Source organism: Capra hircus, chromosome 22 (genome assembly GCF_001704415.2).
Source record: "Capra hircus breed San Clemente chromosome 22, ASM170441v1, whole genome shotgun sequence".
In the NCBI taxonomy this organism is placed as follows: domain Eukaryota; kingdom Metazoa; phylum Chordata; class Mammalia; order Artiodactyla; family Bovidae; genus Capra; species Capra hircus.
Window position 1 is genome coordinate 6,126,199 of NC_030829.1, and position 25,601 is coordinate 6,151,799.

General features: G+C 47.1%; 1 protein-coding gene across 1 annotated transcript in view; it reads right to left on the reverse strand.

Moving 5' to 3' along the window:
* The window catches only part of OSBPL10 (oxysterol binding protein like 10), a 323,310-nt gene that overhangs the window by 50,596 nt on the left and 247,113 nt on the right, over window positions 1-25,601 (reverse strand). The window contains exon 6 of the mRNA XM_018038204.1: window positions 21,074-21,240. Coding sequence (XP_017893693.1) covers window positions 21,074-21,240 — 167 coding nt within the window. The remainder of the gene's footprint in view (window positions 1-21,073; window positions 21,241-25,601) is intronic.

Sequence of the window (25,601 nt, forward strand, 5' to 3'; positions counted from 1 at the left end):
GGTCATTCACAGGCTGCCGCCGCCATGCCTATCTTCGCTTAACATTTTCACAACAAAAAGCTCAGTGAGAACAGATCGTTTAAAAAATCTAAAATGCCGACTGAAGCACAGAAGAACAATTCTACAAGGGCCTTCACCGCCCAAACGAAAAGGCGATGGAGGGATGTATGGCATTGGCGGGGAGGGGCAGGTGGGTGATGGAAAATGATTCTGTAACTACGAACTTCAAGGAGCTCTACCCTCTATGATTTGCTTCTGTCCCAACCACAGACGCACATGGAGGATAGAATTCTGACTTTCTACATCCACAGTTACTGATTTGTGCTCTGTGCTGTATGACGGACTTCTGACTCGGCCGAGGGTAAGCACCTCTATTCAGAAAGTGAACCCGGGAGACTAGACTCGATGGCGCCCCCGGAGTGGCTGTTCCAGACTCTACCCTTGATGCTGCTAACTGATGCATCACCTAGCTTTTCCTACAAATTATGCACAGCCATGGGCTCAGCCTCCAAGGCAGGGATGCAGAAAAAAGACACCAAGCTAGGGCAGGGTGCAGGATGGATTCGGGGGGAGCTCGGGATCTGGCCTGCCTAACACACTGTCTCCAACCTGCAGCCCCAGCATCACCAGGAACTTGATGGAAATGCCAGGTCTGGGGCGTCCCCGGTGGGCCAATTCTTAACAATTGTGCAGGGGACGCAGGTTCAGTCCCTGGTTCGGAGAGATCCCACATGCCTCGGGGCAACTAAGTAAGTTCCGTGCCACAATTACTGAGGCCTGAGTTCCTAGAGTCTACACTTCGCAATGAGAGGCCCACACACTGCAGCTAGGGAGCAGCCCCTGCTTGCTGCAACTAGAGAAAGCCCACACGTAGCAAAGAAGATCCAGCGCAGCCCACTTCCCCCAAAAAAGGCTTAAGAAAAGAAAAAAAAGAAAGAAATGCAAAGTCTGGGTCCTATCCCAGACTTTCAGAACCAGGAACTCTGGGGACAGGTGCCCAGCCCTGTGTCCTGTTTGCGTTCTGATTCTATTTTTGAATCAAAGCAGAATTTATATACGATGCAATGTACAGGCCTTACTGCATAGTTATGGAAAATCACTTTACACATCCAGCTACTTGTTTACATCTTAACTGTTATTAAGTGTACGGTTCAGCTGTATCAATTCTATTCATGTTATTGGGCAATAAATTTCTGGAACTTTTTCATCTTGTGAAACTGAAGCTGTATACCCCCTGAACACGCCTTGCCTCCGCCCCTCCCCCTGCAGAGCCTGAGGGTTCCTGAGCCCCGAAGTGATTTGGACACACGTTAGCACTTGAGGAAAGCACCGCTGCCATGATGAAAGGCCAGAGGGACTCCAAGGACCAGCCCAGAAAAGCAGCAGGCGTGCTGGAGGGCTGGGCCCCAGGAAAGCCGGTAGCAGGAAGTGTGTCACGGTCTCTAACACCTTTCCAAGCTTAATCCTGAGAGCTCAGTGTGGACACAGGATCCAATCATGGACACACGGACAACTTTCCCCCAAATCTCAGGTAGGCACAAGTTGAAGAAGGAAATTATATTTCTCAACATTAGACCAGGTCCTGGAAATTTTTCTCAAAGACCCAAAAGCTGGATGAGAAAGTCATAAGCTTGGACTGGAAGACCATCAGTGGCTACAGCAGGTGTTCATTTAATGCTGACTCAGGACTGTATCTGTCCAATTTCATCATTTCTGTCTCTCACCTGAAAATTCCCAGTTGATTATCTCCGGGGAAAATTTCCCAGGTGGCTCAGTGGGTAAAGAATCTGCCTGCAATGGAGTAAACTGGGTTCGATCCCTGCGTCAGGAAGATCCCCTGGAGGAGGAAATGGCATCCCACTCCAGTATTCTTGCCTGGGAAAGCCCGTGGACAGAGGAGCCTGGGGGGCTACAGTCCTTGGGGTCCCAAAGAGTCAGACACGACTGAGTGAGCACACACAGTGAAAGTTTGGGGAGGGGATGATAAGCCACAGGAGATAACTGGTGGTCCCACAAACTACAGACTTGCGTCTGAGCCATTAGAAGCAACAGGCATTCATTTCCTTTGCAGGTAAAATGGGATCGCATCGTGAACGAGAAAGGCAAAGCTCATTAAACTGTTCTGAAGGTAACACTCTGTCCAGGTCACCAGGGACACCATTTGCGGGGGAGCTAGAAATTTTAGAAATAATCTGAAGCTTGGGCAATTTTAGACTCTTTACTTCTCTTAAAAAGTCTCTAGGGGGGCTTCCCTGGAGGTCCAGGGGCTGAGACTCTGCGCGTCCAGTGCAGGGGGCACAGGTTCGATCCCTGGTTGGGGAACTAGGAGCCCACATGCTGCACAGTGAAGCCAAATAAATAAATAAATAAAATCCATCCATTTTTTAAAAAGTCCCCGGTGTACGTCTATCATGTCCTGATTTCTATAAAAACTAATAAACTAAGGGAAAAGCATCTGGGAGAAAATAGGCTCTATCTAGGGTTTTTTTTTGGGGGGGGGCCCCTGGGGGGAAGAAAAAGAATAAACCAGAAACAAAACCACCACAGCTCTTAACTCTGCAGTGAGGAAGCACCAATAAGCCTCCAGTGATGCTCCAGTCTCTAAATCCCACTCAATACAGTTTGGCTCAAATAGCTGGCATTTTCTCTGCTTTTTAATTTGCATTTTGTATGACTATTTTTCTAGCCACTGCGATAGATCTTATTAAAGAAGGTTTCCCTATATTTTTATCTGAATGGGAACTGATACTCGGGATCTAAGAGGGTAACTGCAACAGTTCATTTTTCCAGATTATTCCACTGCCATAAAATCCCAATGAGGCTTACTACATCTTCTCCTTTAAAAACCATCACAGTATCATACTCCGCCTTGCCCCACTTTCAAATGCTTCATTCAGTGGAAACTTCAAGGGGAAATGTGTGAGACAGCTGTAACCATCCCAGAGGAATGAGAAAACTGCATGGTGGGAGCTATTCATGATCAGGACTGTGGGTTTAAAACCAGATTTCAAAAAGATACATGCACCCCAAAGTTCACAGAGGCGCTATTTACAACAGCCAAGACATGGAAACAACCTCTGTCCAGAAGATGGATCCAGAAGATGCTGTGTATTATATATAATGGAACACGACTCAGCCACAGAAAATGAAATGGTGCCATTTGCAGCAGCATGGAGGGGCCTGGGGATGACGGAGTAAATCAGACAGCGGAAGACAAAAGACCCTATGACATCACTCACATGCGGACCTTAAAATATGACGCACAAATGAACGTACCTGTGAGATGGAAACGGACTCACAAGACACAGAAGCCGACTCGTGGCTGCCGAAGGGGTGGGAGGGCAGGAAGTGTCGGGAGTGGGGGCTTAGCAGATGCAAACTAGTCTATACAGGAAGTCTAAACAAGGTCTCTGCACAGCACAGGGAACTATATTCAATATCCTGTGATAAACCATAATGGGAAGAATATGAGAAATAACACATAAGTGTAACTGAATCCCTTTGCTGTATAGCAGAAGTTAACACATTGTAAATCAACTATACTTCACTAAAATACAATTTTTTAAAAACTGGATGATATTTAGCACAAAAAGACCACAGTGAATTTTAAGGTATGAATGCCTCAGGTAGGACCCACACTCTTTTAAACACTAATTCTTTTTAAGACCATTCTGAGGCACAGAATTTCCATTTCTCCAGCATAACAGAGCCCTGCAATGACTCTCAAAGCTAGGCTACCTGTCACTTGGGTAGACGTTTGATAAATGCTCTATTCCTGAACGATAAATCTTCATCCCGTTCGTAAAGCATGATCATGAAACACATCCTTCATGCGAGTTTAAAAGTACCCTGTGGTAGATGATATCTTATTTGAAATTGATATTTAACTGAATATTTTATCATGCTACCATCCAATGTCTTCAGAACTAAAAAAAAAAAAAGAAAAAAGTTTAACTTCTGACATTATGTGTTTCATTTTCTGAGAAATAAAACTATTGTTTTTGTTTTTTTTTTCAACTTGGTAAGTATCCTGCATAAAACTGTCTTAAGGGACTTCTTTGGTAGTCCAAGTGACGAAGACCCTGTGCTTCCTAGGCAAGGGGTCAGGGAACTAGATCCCACATACCACAACTCAGAGTTCAAAATGCAGCGGCTGAAGATCCTGAGCGCCGCAACGAAGACCTGGTACAGCCAAATAAATACATTTTTGAAAAAAGACCCTTAAAGAAACTGCCTTAAAACCAGCAACAATCAACGGTGGCTGGAGATGAAGGGTCAAAGCCAGGAGCACTTGCAGAATGACGGCTACTCATTTTGACTTCTGCCTCCAAGCAGGTCGGGGGCCCTGGGAGAAGCTCCGCGGGCAGGAGGACCGTGCTCTCCACGACAGGACGCTTGATTCTCGCAGGTGATGTTTCCAGGAAGGATGGGTGTACACAGCAGCTCAGGTACATTCCCACAATGTCGAGCTTCCCCACACAACTGCCACCACAAACACTGCAACACGGCGGCTCATCCCAGTGGGCGACCCTAGACGGCAATGCACAAAAGTCTTCTGAAATGAGCGCTGAGTTACGAAAGGACACGAAGGGAATCTGACTCTCAGACTGACTCAAGGAAGGGCTCCTCCACGGGGTCAAGTCTTATGCTGGCTATTGTAACGATGACTGTGATCCTCATGTCTTAGCACTCAAAGTATACCCAAGAGGAGGGCAAAACATTTTTCCCACACAATGAAGGATTGATTGGCTTAATACAAAAAGGATTCTTATAGAACACTGATTAGAAAGTCCAACTGAACTGAAAAAAAATACAAAGGCTGTGACTAAAACATTAAAAGCAAGAGAAATACAAAGGGCTAATAAATACTCGAAGCATATCCTTAACTTCATTTGTAATTATAAAAACAGAAATTAAATAAGAAACCATTTTTCTTCTTAAAAAGCACCGGTAAGAAAACAAGACCTTGCTACTCATTCCTAATGGCAAAAGAACAGGACAGTAGCAGCCCTCACACAATGGGAGAGGGTAAATTTGGCTGAGTCTTGGAGAGCAATTTGGTAACACTTTGCAACAGTTTCAATTCCCACATATGCTGGCTGAATTCCACTTAAATTTCACTACTAGACAGCTTCCCTATATAAGACATCTGTGCATTAGTGTGCCAAATATGTGTCAAGCAGTACTTGTAAAAGAAACTGGACAATCTGAAGGTCTCTCCTGGAGTCTGGTTAAATAAATGAGTGGTTAAATATTGATAAATTACGGTATGTGATTCCATGAATTATGAGACACGGACTTGAATGCTTTGCGGCTGTTAAAAGGAATGCAAACAATATACCTATGGTCTATTGTTAAAAATGAAAGAGCCATGTTATCTATAGTGTGATTCCACCGCTGTAAAAACTGTTTAAAGTATGTATGTTTGCTCTGCAAACAGAGTCCCCAGAAGAGAGAGAGCAGCTCCTTGTAGGTAGTCGTGTTGGAAGGAAGAAATAGTGAGCATTTCCAACTTCCTACAAATCCTATGCTGTATTTATGGAACAATTATGTTGTTTCACAGTAATTTTTCAAGTCCTCCTCCTCCTACTGACAAGCTCTGAACCGTGTGAACTGTCAATGCTGACCTCATGGGTCACATCTGACTTAATTCTGAGGCTCCTGGGAGCATTGGGAGTGGGGGGAGGGCAGCAGGGACAGGCTGGGAAAAGCTTCACTGTGTACAAAAAGCAAAGCCAGTCACTTTTCTCCCGATAATACATCCAGCTGAGCGGACTGCTTTCCTTAAAGGGAACAATTTAACCACTGGCTCTAATTCAAGCCAGAGGTCGATCCCAGTTTCATTTCCTTGGTTTGTCTAATGTATTTGGTGACTGCCAACCAACTTGCCTGCTGTGTAGGCTGAATAATGGCCCAAAGATGTTCTGTTCTAGTAATCAGGGCTCGACTGTGTTAGGCTATTAACTGTGCTAGGTTATTATTGTTAGGCAGTGGGGAATTCAAGAGTGCTCATCAGCTGATCTTAAAGTAGGGAGACTGTCCTACGTTATCTGGGTGGGTCCAATGTAACCACAAGGATCCTTAAAAGTGGAAGAGAGATACAAGTATGTAAGCAGAGTCAAAGAGATGTAAGGTCTCTGGCCCTGAAGACAGAGGAAGGGGTCTTCCCTGGCGGTAGAGTGAATAGGAATCCACCTGCCAATACAGGGAAAACGAATTCTGTCTCTGGTCTGGGAGATTCCACACGCCACTGGGCAACGAAACCCGAGGCCACAACTACTGAGGCCACACACCGCGGCTGGACAGTAGCCCCCGCTTGTCACCATGAGAGAAAAATCTGTGCAGCCACAGAAAAAATCATTTTTAAAAAAGATGGGAGAAAGAGGCCACAAGCCAAGACGGCAGGCGGCCTCTAGAAATTGGAAGAGCCACGGGAACAGACTCACCGTAGAGCCTCCCTCCAGAAAGGAATGCCGTCCTGCTGACACCTGGGCTCTACCCCACCGAGGCCTGTGTCAGACTTCTAACCTGCACAACTCCAAGGCGGCATACTCGTGCTTTACACGCTGTCACGTTTGTGGCCATGTGTTACAGCAGCAATACAAAACTAATCCAGTCCCCGTAAGATTTCCTTTGTTTCTCTACACTCCCGACTTCCTCTGCTGAGCAAGGCTGGGGTGTAAAAGTCAGCATATAGCCCAGGGAGCTGGGCCCACTCTGCAGCTGGATGGCTAGTTTTCGGACTTCCTCGGTGAGGAGCCTGGCAAGAGGCCTGACCTGCAACAAAAGCGCCTTCATAATTTCTTCAAATAGCTGGAGAAGCCATATTTGAATAAGTGGAAGACCTTTGTAAATCGGGGTCACCATATAAATAGATGCATCTCTCATCATTTACACCCAGACTATTCGTTAGGAAAATGACATAAGAGAAATGAATCTCATGTGAAGAAATCAAACTCGCTTAACAACAAACGCTCGGAGGGGTTTCTCAACTTAACTTGTATGCACAGCCAGGGATGAGAGAGGCAGGTCAAAGACGATCTGAACAGGGACTGACTTAGACTAGCGAGTACCTACTAAGTGCGAGGCACAGAGCTGAACACTGACAAGGCGCTGTCTCAACTGGTTCTCATGACATTTCCACCAGGAAATTACTACGATCATTACCAGTGATCACTGACATGCCCACGTTCTCAAAACCAGTAAATAAACGGACTGGGGTCCAATCAACTCTGCCAGCCTCCACAGAGGGGACCCTAAAGACACATCGTGCTAACTAACACCCGCTCCTCTGCATCAAGGGATGGCTCAACCTGACATCAACCCTAGACCAGAATGCCCAAGAGAAGACAGAGTGCCAGCTTCGGTCCTATGATCTAGGCATGCAAACATCTAACCTCACCTCTCCAAAACACTCCTGCAGCTTTGAAACACTTTTTATTCATCTCAACAGCCAGACTATCAAAAAGAGGATCTCCCCTTCTCAGTTATTGTTTTGTCTCTTACATTCTACCAGGAACCTGCGTTCTAAAATATATATATATATATACATATATATACACACACACACGCACATACATACATACACAAAGAGCCTGCTTCTGTGAGATGGGCCCACTGCTGCTTCATAAAGGGCTTCTGTGAATGCTCAGGAAGAAGCCACTGTGCCATCTAACCTCACCTCTCCCCTCTTCTGGTGAAGACCCGCTGAGTTCACAAAACAGCATGTAACATGGGTGGGTGTTTCCTCGTTCTGGGAATTTCTACCTGAGATTTCATCCTAAATAAAGTTTTTAGCTCTAAAAATGCACCATAATGAAACAAAAAGGCAGGCAAAGCTAAGAGCAGTCTCTTTCTGTTGCTTGCATTTCTTTTCTCACTTCAGTGTGGGAAACTGGTTTCAGTCACTATAAGAAAACCTCATGTTCCCCAAAGGGGTTGTTTTCTCCCCCAGTTATATAATTTTTTAAAACAAAACTACAAGTTGGCCCTGCATTTTAGTCCACAAGCCAGTGAAAAGAAGATATTTGGAGTCTGAAACACATTTTCAAAAAAAGAATGTCATTCATGGTGGGGTCCATTTCCAGAATGACCCACAAAACTCTTTCAAACTCAGAGTGTGGACTAAATACTATAAATCCACTGCAAGATCTGATGCCTTGCAGCATTACTTAAAGGCAATCAAGGTCTATACATTGCTTATTCTCTTTCATGGAAAGCAATTCTGATAAGATTGAGGAAAACAGAGATTTGGGGGCAATCTGAAGGACAGTTCTAGGGCTTTAACAATTGACACAGTGTTCTCACTCAGGTTTAACTTCATCTCCAAAAATATTATGGTTTCTTTTTCCTCCAAATGGCTGTGTGTCTGTCCCTCTTCTTACACTGATTAGCGATGAGGTCACTGGCTGGGATTACTGTAGCCAATAGAAAGAGCCACATGTGACGGAGGACAGTTCAGTGTCTAACGAGCCAGCTGCAGGCGGAGAACAGCAGAGAAGCGGGGTCAAGGTTTTGGGTAGGTGATGACTACAAACTGTTCCCAGGGGAGAAAGAAGATGGTGGCGCCAGGTGTCACATGACACCTGTCACCTCACAAAGCCCACCTGCTTGACCCCTGCTGCTCTAAAATCTGCAGGGACAAGGAGAGCTTTGGGACCAGGACGGACAGCCAAAGAGCTGCCGGTCAAGTAGGATCCAGCGTCAGAGCGGCGGTCGTTTGAGTCCTATATCCGCACGGAGAGAAATCTACCAGAACTTAGACAGTCTCATTCGCATACACACACACACTGTCTCTGCTCTGGTGAGCTGCTCATCTTTCATCATCACCCCAAAATTTAGAATTTAGAATTGCAGTACAGCACAGAGGCAGTCCCTGTGCCCCATAATCCATCTACAAAACTCAATTTCACATCGCAAAAGGGATCCAAGAACTCATTGATTAATTCAGGCAGAGCCCGAAGTGGATGTGAGAAAAGACTTTCCTCGTTTCTTCTATAACATTGTTTTCCCAAGATCATAAATCTCTGAGCATCGACTTCCCATCTCCGGAAAGTGAACATCATCAGAGGGGGCATATAAATCACCCTGGGAAGAGTTATTCATCGTGGGCAAATAAAAATGTAAGCCAGGCAGATGGTGAAGAGCTTCTTTCTGCTGGTAGCACTTCACAGGGCAAGGCAGGCCAGCGGGAAAGCGGAGGGAGTTGTGAAATTTGGGGCCACCTGGCTAGGAAGAGAATAAATAAGCCCGAAACAACAGGACACTAAAAATACTCATACCACCTGCATACATTCTCTTCCACTCTTCACGTCTGGTTCAGGTCAGGCTTTCCCTTTTTGTGGCCACAGGACTGGCAGGAAGGCAAAGAGGAGGAGGAGGGAGGGGAGAAGCAGGGGATGAGGAGCGGGGAGTGGAGAGGAGGAGAGGAGGGGGAGGGAGAGGGAGGAGGGGGAGGGGAGAAGGGGAGAAACCCACAGGAAACACTGCATAATTCTAAGTCCTTTTCATTCACCAGTTTCAAAGCACTTAATCCTTTGGGGGCTGCTGCAGGACAGAAGAGATTATACCACTTGGTGCTGATTTTTTCATATAGCTCCAGCTCACAACTGGCAAATCCACGGTGGCTGCATCCCCAACACTCTGGTGGGTGTTTATGTCACAAAGACACAGTGGCCTGGGGGGAGGGGAGGGGAGGGGAGGGGGGGGGGAGGGGAGGGGAGGGGAGGGGAGGGAGACCCGCCGCAGACCAGCTTGTTTCAGGGCTGCACCCGATGGTTCAAGCCCCAGACACACCCTAGCAGCCCCTAAGGAGGTGTGGCTGGGGACCTCCAAGTGTATTCCACCTGCTCTTATGAAAGCAACACCAGCCAAGAAAACAAAACTTTATTATCACCCACTGGAAGGGAGAGGAGAAAAAGGAAAAGGAAAGAAGGGAGGAACAAATCCTTGAACAAATAACAAAAACTCCCCCAAAGCTGCTCAGGAAATGGCGCTGCTGTATCCGGTAGCCTCTGAGAGCTCATCAGTGCAGTCAGAATCCCGGTTCAAGAAGCCCTCGAAAGACGCGCGCAGAGCTTAGGCTTGTGCGCGATGGTTATGTTTGCTGTTGATTGTCAAGAGGACAGAAAAAAAATTTTTTTTTTTTTTACAGCAGGAGCTCTCAGCCACGCGAGGAACACCAATCGGATCCTATGAGAGCATCACCAGACGCCACGCAGCCCACACATGGTCATCATAACTGCCACGGGCCACAGGCAGCCCACAGTCCCAGACCCCAGGGCCCCCCCAGTGCTGGCAAACTAACCTGGAAACATCACTGAGCTAAAAACCCTCTCTCCTGCTTCTAATCTCAAGGTATAAAGAGCGAAAAATAATTGTGACTATTGTGAGAAAAGCATGGAGTTAATAAGCTGAGTGTCTTAGCTTGGGCAAACAAAAGTCCATAGACTGGGTTGGGTTAAACAACAGGAGTTTATTTTCTCACAGTTCTAGAGGCTGGAAGTCCAAGATGAGGGGCCAGCACGGCTGGGTTCTGATGAGGGCTCTCTTCTTGGTTTGCAGACAGCTGCCTTCCGCCTTGTCCTCCCAGGGTGGAGTCAGAGAGTCCTCTTGGCTTAGGGCTCCACCCACATGACCTCATTTAGCCTTAACTGCTTCCTAAGGACTCTCAGAACAGTCCTACTAGGGGTTAGGTCCTCAACATATGAACTTGTAGGGAAGCTCATGCGGACTAAGTCATTTCAGTCATGTCCAACTCTTTGCAACCCTATGGATCGTAGCACACCAGGCTTCTCTGTCCGTGGGATTGTCCAGGCAAGAATACTGGAGTGGGCTGCCATGCCTTCCTCCAGGGGATCTTCCCAACCCAGGGATCAAACCTGCACCTCTTAAGTCTCTTGCACTGGCCACCTGGGTATGATTTAGCTCACAGTACTGAGCTATGAAATCTGCTAAACTAAGGAGTCTTCCATTCAATGTCACCACATAGTAGCTCAATTAGTATTTGATGAACAAACAAATAACCAAGAAGATGAATAATTACTATCTTACTATATTGGGATACAGCTAACTTATGAGGGAAGGATCTATCTTCAACACAAGCAACAACCTGGATCCTTCTGATTTCTAAGTCCTGAGGGTCTGGTAACTAGGAGGCGTATCTTCTACATTTGCAGAGTGGATGGACTGCTGTCTCTGCAGACCTACAGCCAGAAGAGGAGAAGAAAAAATCCAGATGATTAAAACCCACTGCTCTTTCCTATAATGAAGGACCTAAACTGGAATGCCCTGCATGGATCTTCTGAAACGGTCATAGTAAGAGTTCCACATATCACCACCACCATCTAGTACGTGTTGGACAGGTCAAGGCCAATCACGAGAAACGGACTAATGAGTAGGCGGGCCTTCACTTAGGGAGGCCAGGATGCTGGTCATTGATGAATCTCTTATTACAGCAGGATTCATAACTCATGTGCCACTCAGCGGTTAGACTTACTTCTTTTCTTAGGTTTTTGGCCACGCTGCACGGCATGTGAGATCTCAGTTTCACGGCCAGGGTTGGAACCCATGCCCCCTGCACTGGGAGCACAAAGTCTCAACCACTGGACCGCCAGGGAAGTCCCTAGACTTTCTGTTGGGGCATCCAGACTCCTAAAGAGAGCAAGGGACAGAGATGAGGACAGGGAGAGACGCCCTCAGCACATGAACGGTACAGACGGACCTTTCATGTTCACTCATCAAAGAACTTGGCCTATGAGATGAAACGGTAGGGCTGGAAAAGCCTTATGGAGGCTGCAGACGAGTGCTGCAGGAAGAAAACCTGCTTGGGGCAGGTTTGGGGGGTCCAGTCACACTGTCCCCACACCCCAAGGCTCTCCCCACTTCTCCCCTGCTAATGGGGCCCAGTGTGGGGCCACCTAGGACTCGAGACTGACTGTGATTCAGCACCCTCCTCCACAGCCACGGAGGGTGGCTGATTGCTCTAGAGCAGCCATGGAAACCCAGGTGCCAGGCTCGAGTTATAGCTCTTGGGTGGGGCCCCAGGGGAATCTACTTCTGGTTGGGACACACAGGAAAAGTGTGCTGGGGCCTTCCCTTCCCACAGGGAGCATCCTGGGGAAGCCTCATCTCGTCCCACATTCTAAAGGAATGCTGTGGGTTTCTGCTGCTTGGGGCTGTAGCTGGCACACTGCTACCATGACAAGCACCGGGATGAATAACTCAGGAATAATGGAAGAGACCTGCTTTTATTTTTATTTTTTTAAAAGAGGTAACTGATGTTTTGCATCATAAAGGACCCACGAGACCTACTCTCATAACAAATGCTGAAGTGTACAGTATGGTTGGTGTTAGTTACATGCACACGGCCGCACAGCGGCCCTCCAAACCCTTCATCTCGTACAAATGGAACTCTCTACCCACTGGAGAACAAACTCTTCATCCCCCTCTACCCCAGCCACCATCATCCTACTTCCTGTTTCTATGAGTCTGGTAACTTTAGATACTTCCTATGCGTGGAATCATGTATTTGTCCTTCTATGGCGTATTCACTTAGCATAATGTCCTGAAGGCTCACCCCTTTTCTAAGGCTGGCTAACAACCCACTGTATCCATACACCACATTGTCCTTGTTCATTCCTCCATTTAGGTTGTTCCCACCTTGTGTGGCTATTCAGGAACAAGGCTGAAATAAACGAACACTGGAGTGTAAACATCTCAAGATCCTGACTGCAGTGCTTCTGGATAAAGACGCACAGTGGGATCGCTGGGTCAGACAGTAGTTCCGGGTTTAGTTTTTTGTTTCTGAGGAACCTGCATACCATTTTCTAACTGCCTGTATCTTCAAGGGCATCAGGACTGACTGCAACAAGCCCATGACCGCTATCGGCAGAAGTCCAATTGTGTGAGAAAATTAAACGCTGTTACTGCTTGAGCTTCTAATTGGGTTCTCTGTTACTTGCAGGTGAAGATTCCCTCTGGACACAGGAAATGGTGTGGTCTATAGGAAAGGGCATTGGCTGGGGATAAAGAAGTCCAGACTTCCACCTTGCCTTTACTGCTCATCAGTCTTGTGACTCTTGGCAAGCCAGTAACTCACTCCAGTCTGGGGAGTAGCTACTGGACCCCTAAAGACTATTCTGAGATTTAGTGATTCAAAGGCATGGTTCACAGAGGAAAAAAATGTTCTACAGGATCTGGAAAGTTTGATGCGGTTAAACTCTCTGACTGAGGAAGGAGAATGGAGTAGAAAACAGGTGATCATGTCACCTGTGAACTTTCTTGTTACAAAGTCTGGACATGGTCGACAACATTTCCTACAGAGCAACCATTAACCTTTGCGGACCTATCACAGAAATCACAAAAGCAATTTCCCACCATTATGACGATGGGTTAGCTGTCTCAGTCCCTGGTCAAACAGTTGATAACAAACAAATGTGTGTCAAATATTTTGAACAAATCTTCAAGGTTGAAAATGTATGCTAAGAGAATTATCCAGGACTTCCCTGATGGTCCGGGGGTTAAGAATCTGTGAACTAGTGCAGGGGACACAGGTTGGATCCTTGGTCTGGGAACATCCCACACGCCACGAGGCACCTGAGCCCGTGAGCTGCAACCACTGAAGCCTGCACTCGAGACCCCAGGCTCTGCAACAGGAGAAGCTCCTGCGAGGAGCAGCCCACACGCCCCACTGCATCGAAGAGCAGTCCCCAGTCACCGCAACGAGAGAAAGCCTGGGGACAGCAGCCAAGAGCCAGCACAGCCACAATAATGACTTAGTTAAAAAAAATCATCCAAATGATCAAAATAGCATACCACCTTACCTTGAAAAATCTATCACCATCCCATGCCTCATCCTTACGCTCAAATCTACACATACCTATACACTGATGCATTGCGGAGGTGAGGCATAAAACATCATCAAAATGGCTTGAGATTAGACTGGCCAGGCTTCAACTTGAATTTCAGAGTCTTTCAAATCTGACAGCCCTCATGTTAAGTGAGTGGTTCAAAAGTTCTGGGCTAAAAATGACAATTCAACCAAGGGCATGACAATTCTTCTTGAGCCAGCATTCAGCTAAATCTTTTATATCTGTCTCTTCCCCTCATTGGCAAGACAATACCCTTCATTGGAGAAGGAGGAATTATGACATAAGCGCTTGAAAATTCAGTTCTGCCATTTTCTAACCAAAGCCCACTTAGCTAACTTATATGCTGATCCAGTCCTTAGTAGGGACGTCAGGAGAAGTTCTTTCTGGACCTGCTAGACTTGGGGGATGCAGGGCACATGGTCTCTTGATGGCAGTGCTGCCACTTCGAGCAGATGATTCACCAAGCAAAGTGCTCTAATGAAACAGTCAACCCAGGGCTGACAGGCGCTGACAGCATGCGCCTGAGACACGGCATCAGGACTTTCCGCTGAAGGTACCCGTGCGTGTGTGCTAAGTCACTCAGCCGTGTCCGACTCTTTGTGACCCTGTGGACTGCAGCCCGCCAGGCTCCTCTGTCCATGGGATTCCCCAGGGAAGAATATTGGAGTGGGTTCCCATCCCCTCCTCCAGGGACCTTCCCGACCCAGAGACCGAACCCAAGCCTTTCATGTCTCCTGCGCTGGCAGGTGGGTTCTTTACCTCCAGCACCACCTGGGAAGCCACAGCGGGGGATTAGCGAGATGTCGCTCCACTTCCTCTCCAGGCCAGGGGTAGGTGTCTGGGCACCAAATAAACACCTCCAGTGATATGCCCAACAAAGGAAGCCAGACTCGTGAATACAGACCGCACGACTCCATTTAGATGGGTGTTCCGAAAAAGGCAAAACTACGTGCAAGGAAGACAGATGAGTGCTCACCAGGGATCAGAGGAGCTAAATATACAGGAACCCAAGGGAATCTTGGAAAGTGATGGAACTGCTGTAACAAATCAAAGGACAGAAGCGATAAAACTGCATTTTTAAAGGGGTGAGTTTTATTATTTATGAATTATACCTCTATAAACCTGACTTTTAGGACAAATGAGGGGTTTTACCCCTCAGATATGTTGTTTAGAACAGCAGTCCCCAATCTTTTTGGCACCAGGGGCCAGATGCATGAAAGACAATTTTTCCATGGACCAGGGTGGAGGTGGGAGGTGGCTTCAGGATGACTCCAGAGCACTCCCTTTATTGGGCTCTGCGTTTCTCTTATTACTACATCAGCTCCACCTCAGATCATCAGGCCCTAGATCCTAGAGGCTGGGGAACCCCGCTCTAGAAAGATGGGTCAGCATCCAGGATTGCCCCCATGCCGTCCTCTGCTTCCTTACTTTAACAACCACCCGACCAGTCCAGACCCGGTGCTGGGAATGGAAACCACTTCAGGTGTTTTGCCCAGGAAGGGATGTGATACGGGAACTGGGTATGTACAGTGTCACTGGTCTGGAGGAACATAACCCCCCCGCCTTAGGCTTTTTAACTCAAGAGCCAGCTCTGCAGGTGGCCCTGACCCCAGGATCTGGATGCTGCTGCTGCTGCGGCGGCGGCTTCAGCAGCCTCTCCCGCCAGTGCAGGGGAACTGAACAGAGTTCTGACCACTGCACCTGCCTCTGAACACATCCCTGCATGACCCTGACCACCAGTTACACCAGCAGAAGGAATATGGGCCCCATCTCAGCTTCCAGCTCCCACACAAATGCACCGAGGAAACCGCCATGCGTTTAGAGACCTCACTGTGAAAAAGCAAAGGACCTGGGGACCTGGATTTGAGCTGGTGGGTTTTCGGTCCAGAGGGTGGATAAAAGTCAAGAGCACCAGGCCCAACATCTCCCCTTCTCCTGTCCTAAAACAAGGTGTACTTCGACAAAGAAAGCACAACCAAAACCTTTTTCTGTCTAAACTTAACATTTCAAACACGTTAAGAGAGTTGAATTATCATTCTACTAACAGGGGAAACCAAGATCCTAACTTGCTTCATTATGTGAGAATATTTCATTTTCACATTTAGTTAGTTCCAGCCCCAGCAGAATAAAATTTTGAGATCACTGCATTTGATAACAAGGCCAACCATGACTTTCTTGTAACTCACGTTATTAAATACACACTGCTCTGAGATCTGTTCTGTTGAGAATGAAACAGACTGAGCTTGAAAATGCATTCATTTCCAGATACGTGTAAGTTGCTTTATGGTAAGCCTGAACCAGGGGAGGGGAGTGTGAAATTGTGATTTAGGGTAAGAAATGTACATTTGCTTTTTTGTCTCTATTTCTGGCACAGAGTTCCTTAAACCCTCAGAATTTCCTAAGAAGTGAGAGCTTTAAATATGTCATTTGTTATGTTAGTGAGTGACTCTTGTAAGCCCCTGGTCCCCTAAGGATGGGAGATGGTTGTCCGCGGGGCTGACGCCCTGTGATGAGAGGGTTGGAGTTTTCAGTCCCACGCCCTGTCTCCAGGGAGGGAAGAAGGGCTGGAGGTGCTTTAATCACTGGAGAATCATCAATGGCCAAGAATTTCTTTACTCTTGCCTATGCAATGAGACCTCCATAAAACCTCTAAAGGGTTCAGAGAACACCCTGGTAGGTGAATAGGTGGGGTGCAGGGAGGCGCACAGACACCCAGAGGCAGCAAAGCTCCAAGCTCCTCCCTACAGACCTTGCCCTGAGCTTTTTTTCCTCCTGTTTCTGAATGACATCCTTCCGTAGGAAACCGGTAAATGTTTCTCTGAGTTCTGTGAGCCACTCTAGCAAATTCATCACACCTGAGAGAAGGACGGCACTCTCCAGTCCATAGCCGGCTGGTCAGAAGCACAGGTGACAACCTGCACTTGTGACTGGCATCTGGTGGAAGGCGGGGCTCAGTCTCGCAGTCTGAGCCCTTCCCCTGTGCCATCTGGCGCCCCCTCCCGGTGGACAGCATCAGAACTGACTTGGAGGATGCCCAGTCTGTGCGGGATGGGAATTGGATTGAGGTAATTGCTTGATGTACTTTGGCCACCTCATGGGAAGAGTTGACTCATTGGAAAAGACTTTGATGCTGGGAGGGATTGGGGGCAGGAGGAGAAGGGGACGACAGAGGATGAGATGGCTGGATGGCATCACTGACTCGATGGACGTGAATCTGAGTGAACTCTGGGAGTTGGTGATGGACAGGGAGGCCTGGCGTGCTGTGATTCATGGGGTCGCCAAGAGTTGGACACAACCGAGCGACTGAACTGAACTGAATTCCTTGATGGCATAAAAACACACGAACAGGGACTTTCCTGGTGGTCCGGAGATCCCGCACTTCCACCTCAGAGGGCATGGGTTCAATCCCTGGTGGGGGAATAAAGATCCCGAGTGCCATACAATATGGCCAAAAAATAATAAAATAAACACCATAAATATACATCGGAGTGTTTATACCCTAACTTACGCTCCTAAAGAGGAACATGATCACAACAATAAGCCAGAAGAACGTATTTGTCTAAAGCATCACAATAGCTACAATTCCTAGTCTCCCAGTGACCACCCACTTAGTAACTATATTCTCAATATCATAAGGGATAAGGAACATTCTCATAAGGAACTTTTTGGCCTTCAGGAATTTCATTTCACTTCTTCTGGGGTTGTTTCTCCAAAACTATACCAAAGGGAGACAATGAAAACATCCTTTTTCTGGCAAGAACACTATTGGGTGGCTGACGCTAGCTTCTTCAATCCTCACAACAACCAAAGACAAAGCACAACGGCCTAAAATAAAACTAGCGTCCAGCCAACACTAGCTGTTTGGGTTGCAAAAATCATCTACCAGAGGCATTACTGGAAAACATGAGGGAAGGCTTTGCAAAAGAACTCTTAATCCTTCCTTCTCGGAAAACCATCACACCCACATCACAACCCGTAAGTCTTGCCTGCCATAAGGGATTACCAGACCATATCTCCTACTGGGCCCACAAAAAGAGTAAGGGCAAAAGTGACAACAAGAAATTAATGATTGTCCCTAACTTCAGGGGGGAAAGTTCTCCTGAATGCTTCTCCTTCAAGGTATATTTAAGTTGAACTTCGGAGCTAGTTATTTCATAGGGATAATGATATACTATCATCTGCCTGTGCTACTGACCGGAAAGCAAAGTGGGCAATAACTTATGTTTAAAAAAAACCAGATCTCTCAGACTTTGGGTTGCAGGAAGCACCCATGGGAAAGCAGCGCAGGCAGGGAAGAGCTCAGAATGCAGAATGCCAGCAGCCCTGATAATCAGCTAATTAGGTTACCAAACAGACATTTCTCCTAGAACACAGAGACAGCCAACAGGAACATGAAGAGAGGCTCAAGGCCACTATTATTCAGTTCAGTTCACTCTCTCAGTCGTGGTCTGACTCTTGGAGACCCCATGGACGCCAGGCCTCCCTGTAAACCACCAACTCATGGAGTTCACCCAAACTCATGTCCACTGAGTCGGTGATGCCATCCAACCATCTCATCCTCTGTCATCCCCTTCTCCTCCAGCCCTCAATCTTTCCCAGCATCAGGGTCTTTTCAGATGAGTCAGCTCTTCGCATCAGGTGGCCAAAGTATTGGAGTTTCAGCTTCAATGTCAGTCCTTCCAATGAACACTCAGGACTGATCTCCTTTAGGATGGACTGGTTGGATCTCCTTGCAGTCCAAGGGACTCTCAACAGTCTTTTCCAAAACCACAGTTCGAAAGCATCAATTCTTTGGCACTCAGCTTTCTTTATAGTCCAACTCTCACATCCATACATGACTACTGGAAAAACCATAGCCTTGACGAGACAGACCTTTATTGACAAAGTAATGTCTCTGCTTTTTAATATGCTGTCTAGGTTGGTCATAACTTTCCTTCCAAGGAGTAAGCTAATTATTAAAGAAATGCAAATCAAAACTACCACGAAGCACTACCTCACACTGGTCAGAATGGCTATCTTTAAAAAGTCTACAAATAACAAATGCTAGAGAAGATGTAGAGAAAAGGGAACCCTCCTACACTGTTGTTTGGAATGTAAGCTGGTGCAGTCACAGTGGAAAACACTACTGAGGTTCCTCAAAAAAAAAAAACTAAAAACAGAATTACCACATGATCCAGCTATCTCACTCCTAGGCATATATCCAGACATGGCTCTAATTCAAATACCTGCACCCCAGTGTTCATGGAAACAGCCTAAATATCCATTGACGGATGAATGCAGAAAGGATACACACACCACAGACACACACACACGTGTGTGTGTGTAATAACCTCTAGCTGCATCCATGTTGCTCATTCTTTAAGGCTGACTAGTATTCCATGATATATAAATTATATATATATATATATACACACACACACAACTAGAGATTATTACATTAAGTGAAGTAAGTCAGAAGGAGAAAGACAAATACCATAGGATATCACCTACCTGTGGAATCTAAAATATGATACAAACGAACCTCTCACAAACAGACTCATGGGCACAGAGAACAGACTTGTAGTCAGCAAGGCGGGGGGTACTGGGGACTGAGAGACTGGGAGGTTGGTGTTGGCAGATGCAAACTCTTTTAGGGAATGGATAACCAACAAGATCCTATAACCCTGTATAGCACAAGGGACTACTGATATATTCAATATCCTGTGATAAACCATAATGGAAAAGAATATTTTATAAAAGTATTATGTATAACTGAATCACTTTGCTGTACAGCACAAATTAACACACTATAAATCAACTAAACTTCAATAAATAAATAAAATCTTTTTTTAAAAGCTTATTAGATGACAGTCTGCTAGGGTTTCCGTGATGTTGCTGTGCACAGGATTTAAACAATTATTTCTGAAGATCTAAGAATTTCTCTTTTCATTTCTTTCTAGAGCAAGTTTTAAGTATGTGTATTATGGTGTGAAGTCCCAAAGCTTCTTTCCCAATGGAATGGAAGGGACTGGAGTTCTCAGCCCCTTAGCAGCGAAGTGCCCCTCCTCAAACGTGACCCCACCCAAGGCTCTCAAAAGAGCTACCCAATGCCAAGCTCTGATCATCCTCTCAGCTGCCAACTTACCTTGTGAGGCAACTACATGTCAGCTGCAAGTGTTCCCCACCTGAAACTCGGTGCATGGCCAGAGGCAAAGGCCTTTCAAAATCTCACATCCCCTATCATTTCATCATCTGTGAAGTCACCTTACAGATGCTGATGAAATACTTTGTGGGCAGGCTAACCCTGCCTCTGGAAGACCTAGGCCCTTTAGTCACCCTTGGAGAAAAGAACCACATGAAGCTGGGAGAAAAATGCCAATGGAGAACCAAGACCATTTGATCCAAGATGCTGCTTTGGGGCTTGCACCCTTACAAAATAGATCTTGTTCTATAATTGTGAAGCCAAAGTGATTTCAACTGAAATGAAGAACTACCTCTAACACATGGTTACAGTAGGTCCCAGCCCAGTTCACGAGATCATGTCAACAGGAAACGTGCATCCAAAGAAACAGAGAAAACAGAAATTCACTCGTGACATGGGAGAAACGAACAAAATGCAGGCTGCATTTGGCTTCTCTCCAGCTGTCACTCAGCGGCAAGGAGCATCGTGCAGGCAGGTCACAGGGCCCGGGGAGCCTGTGGGGGTCTGGCTGGCCGCTAAGGTCGACAGAGCTGCTCATCCCTGGACCTGGGCTGCAGTGCAGCACCTGGAAGAGCCCCAGCCACTGCCCGTGGGCTCGCCCGGTCCTGTAGCATGCGGGGAGTGAGCGTGGAAGGCAGGCGCTCACGGTATTAGCACAACCAACACAAAGAAGCCGCTATTTTAGGGGAGTGATATAATATATTGTAACTGCTCCCATCACGTCAACAGGCGTCACGTCCGTGGGTGTGTTAGAATCTCTCCTGCTCAATATGAAAATAACTTCCATTTCAATGAAAATAGGAGATTCCCCATCGGTTGCATCATAATTCGCCCACGGCAGCTGCCAGGCAGCAGAACAGGCGTGCTCGGGGGTGATTCTGTCTCCCCGAGTGATGCTTCCATTTTATCGCTGGTCTCCTCTTAAAATCCTGAGATGAGCAAGTTACAAATATAATTACTCTCTTTCCCAGCAGGCACTAACACAAGCCATACACGGTGCTAGAGAGGACAGGCGGCTTACCTCTGGCTCCGGCTCTGGCTCTGGCGGGAAGGCTTGCTCGTCCTCCGTGGAGTTGGGTAAAATGGCCCAGGTGATGCTGGCACTGGCTGATGGCAAGGAGCCAAGTGTCCCATTTTTCAGCTGCTCTGCGGAGTGCGACTTGGGCCTGTGCCATCCCAGGATGCTTTCTGAAATAAAGACCAAGGATGATGCCAAGCATTTTCCAAATCCAACATTTAGAGCTCAAGAGGAATCACACTAGATAAGAAGCCCAAAGTGACGTGGGCCCAGCTTTAAGTGGACGGTGGTGGATTTCAGTTGATTCAGTGGACTGAAGTGTAGATTCAGATCATCTATTCATAAACAGGTCTCTGCATAATGGCCATATCAGAATCACCATAGGCTGTGTCTCTCCCCATTCTTGGACAAAAACAAGTTTGCCACATTTCCTTAAGGGTGTTTTTATTATTTTTTTTATCTGTTTAAAAATACTTTAAAATATTTACAATAAAAAACCAAAAGTCGAGGACTCCCCTGGCGGTCCCGTAGTTCCCAAGGCAGGGGGCATAAGTTCGATCCCTGGTCAGGAAAGATCCTGCACGATGTGGGCAAAAAGTGAAAAATAAAAACAACGTAGAATTTTATCAGACACAGGCTGCTCAAAATGCAGTTTGAGTGCAGTTTGACGAGCAGAGCTGAGAAAAGACATCTGCAGTGTGATGACGTCACAAGCCCACAGCCATGAGATGCAGCCAGCGCGGCAGAAGTCAAGAAGCCACATCACTGAAGACAGATGCGGTCATGCCATAACAGCAAAAACACTTCTGGGGTTACCAGATTGGTGTTTATAAAACGTTGGTTTTCTTTCTCTCTTTATTTGGCCATGCCACATGGCTGGCAGGATCTTAGTGCCATTATCAGGGATTGAACCCAGGCCTCCAGCAGCAGAATCAAGAGTCCCAACCACTGGACTGCCAGCGAATTCCCTGTAAAGCATTTTTCTAATCTTCCCTAGATCCTTAAGAACAAGAAAGCCTTTCTAACTCTAATACTAACCTTTGTAAGCGTATATGCTCAGTTGTGCCTGACTCTTTGCGACCCCACGAACTGCAGACTGCCAGGCTCCTCTGTCCCTGGGATTCTCCAGGCAAGAATACTGGAGTGGGTTGCCGTGCCCTCCTCCAGGGGGTTTCCCTGACCCAGGGATGGAACCTGGGTTTCCTGTGGCTCCTGCACTGGCAGGCGGGTTCCTTAAACACTGAGTCACCAGGGCATCCCCGACCTTCCTAAGAGTCATGGGTTACTGTAGAATAATTGTATATGCTTCCTAAGGGGGCAGGAAGTACCTGGAGGCAGATTTCTACACCCCACCGCAGTCCTGCCATTAGAAAAGGAGTTGGCCTCACACTCAGCTGAAGCGGGGATTCCGTCCTCAGCCTGGGAGCAGGAGTGAGCGAGCAGGGAAGGGTGGCTCATGCAGACAGCCTCACACGAAGAAGGGCTCAGTCGCCCTTCAGCGCTCAGACGCTGCCCGCCATCTGCTCTTCTCCCCCTGCTGCTCACAATGCCCAAGCAAGGCTACGTTTTTTCAAGCTCCTCAAAGTAATGAGGGTCTTGGTGGGCACTATTTCCCTGCTAAGACTGACATCCTCCTTCATCTACCTGGTGGAGGAGGTCTCCCACATAAATCCAGGGATCGACTCAACCGGCACTCACTCAGACAGGCCCCCTGCCCAGGACCATGCTGGGCAAGGCAGCATACCACAGGCTCCCCTCCACCCCAATATGTTGGGATGAGTTGTTTCACTGTCTTCCGGCCCTTAGTGCTACCTGAACTCACTCTCCAATCCTTTGGCCACCTGATGCAAAAAACTGACTCCTCAGAAAAGACCCTGATGCTGGGAAAGATTGAAGGCAGGAGGAGAAGGGGACAACAGAGGATGAGATGGCTGGACGACATCACCAACTCGATGGACATGAGTCTGAGCAAGCTCCGGGAGATGGCCGGAGCTACAGTCCATGGGGTCACAAACAGCTGGACACGACTGAGCGACTGAACTGAACTCAACCTGTTCATTCATTTATTGTCTGCCTTCCTCTTCTCCCTAAAAACTCAGCAAAGACCAGGACAGGAAGGGGAGGTGGCAATGCATGCTGGGAAATGCAGCTTTTTGCACATTCTACAGATTCCGAGCATTAAAGCCCAGTGAGTGAGGACAGGAGAGAAGCCCACCTCAGACCAGTCCAGCCGCTCTGATCCCCAATCACTGGTTGGGGAGTCTGCATAGACCTACATTGTGTGAGGATAAAGGAGGGAAATTCTAAGAGTGAATGAAAAAGGCTGTATAAATTGATCAATCCTGCAGTGAAGATCGGTAGTAGCAGCCCCTGCACCCTCATTTTCTTTCTTCCTCTCAGCTCCAGCCCTTCCCAAAGCGGAAGCCAAAGCAAAGACCTTGAAAGGCCAAGAGAGCAGTGATTAAAGGCATCCACTGCCATAAAACGAAGAAAGAAGATGATCCATACATTACTCATCTTCCAATGGCCCAAAATACCGTGGCTCAGGAGGGAGCCCAGATATCCTCAGACGAGTGCCCCTGGAGGAAACAAGTTTGACCACTATCCATCAAGTTCCCCCTCAACCAGTGAGTCAGCCGCGAAGATAACAGAAGGCACAGCACACCTGGTGTTCACTGTGGATGTCAAGGCCAACAAGGACCCGATTAAACAGGCTGTGAAGACGCCCTATGACATCAACATGGCCAAGGTCAACACCCTCATCAGGCCTGATGGAGGGAAGAAGGCACATGTCCAACTGGCTCCTGACTGTGATGCTTTGGATGCCGCCAATAAAATTGGGGTCATCTAAACTGAGTGCAGCCAGCTAATTCTAAAGTTTCCACTGTTTTTTTTGGTTTCGTTTTCAAAGGACTCTACAGTGCTTGAGAAAAGAAACAGTATCCTGAGAAGGATACTCAGAAGGCTGAGAGGAACACTGTATCTCTGAAATTTACTCTAATGGTAAGGTGTCAGAGAAAACATCAGGAGAGGTGTATCCTTGAAACAATACAAAATAAAGTGACCACTATGAAATGAGAACCCCAAGGCAGAAGAAGAAAACAGGCTGAGGTGAAGAGAGAGATGGAGGCAGGAGGATTATTACGAGGAAATAAAGCCATAATGTTGGCTTAATTAGCAGACTTTAGGTTAACAGGACAGTGAAAAAGTTGGCTTAAAGCTCAACATTCAGAAAACGAAGATCATGGCATCCGGGCCCATCACTTCATGGGAGATAGAGGGAGAAACAGTAGAAACAGTGTCAGACTTTATTTTTCAGGGTTCCAAAATCACCACAGATGGTGACTGCAGCCATGAAATTAAAAGACACTTACTCCCTGGAAGAAGAGTTATGACCAACCTAGATAGCATATTGAAAAGCAGAGACATTACTTTGCCAACAAAGGTCCATCTAGTCAAGGCTATGGTTTTTCCTGTGGTCATGTACGGATGTGAGAGTTGGACTATGAAGAAGGCTGAGCACCGAAGAATTGATGCTTTTGAACTGTGGTGTTGGAGAAGAGCTCTTGCGAGTTCCTTGGACCAGTCCATTGTAAAGGAGATCAGCCCTGGGTGTTCTTTGAAGGGAATGATGCTAAAGCTGAAACTCTAGTACTTTGGCCACCTCATGCAAAGAGTTGACTCATTGGAAAAGACTCTGATGCTGGGAGGGACTGGGGACAGGAGGAGAAGGGGACGACAGAGGATGAGATGGCTGGATGGCATCACTGACTCGATGGATATGAGTTTGAGTGAACTCCGGGAGATGGTGATGGACAGGGAGGCCTGCTGTGCTGCGATTCATGGGGTCGCAGAGTCAGACACGACTGAGTGACTGAACTGAACTGAAGGTTAATACTGAAACAAGGTTTCAGTGTTGAAACAAGGTTAAAACTGAATCAACACTGTAGAAAGTCAAGTAGGTAGTGTGTCAAGATGAAGTTCTACTAGTGAGCAGCTGCCAAGGGCACAAGGGTCAGCAATAAGACAGAAGATTCAGGCCTTCCCTGGTGGTCCAGAGACTAAGAAGCCATCTACCAATGTAGGGGTCATGTGTTCGATCCCTAGTCCAGGAAGATTCCGCACACCATGGAGCAACTAAGACCACGCACCGCAGCAACTGAGCCAGTGCTCCAGAGCCCGTACTCTGCAGCAGGAGCAGCCGCCACAGTGAGAAGCCCGCAAACCACAGCTAGAGGCTGCCCCCACTCACTGCAACCAGAGAGAGCCTGTGCACAGCGACAAACAGCTAGTGCAGACAAAAATAAATAATAATAATAGAGATTGCCTTCAAGACAGAAGATACACGGCAGGGACCTTTAAGCTGAAAGAGATCAGTGGGACAAATGGAACAAAACCAATAAACAGTAACAGGAGTAAAGCAACACACAGCCGGAGCTGAAGAGCGGGTTATGGGTCCTGTGAAAACAGCCCACCACAGTCCAGCAGAACCAATCAGAAAAGACTCACATCTAGACACAGCTTTCAATAT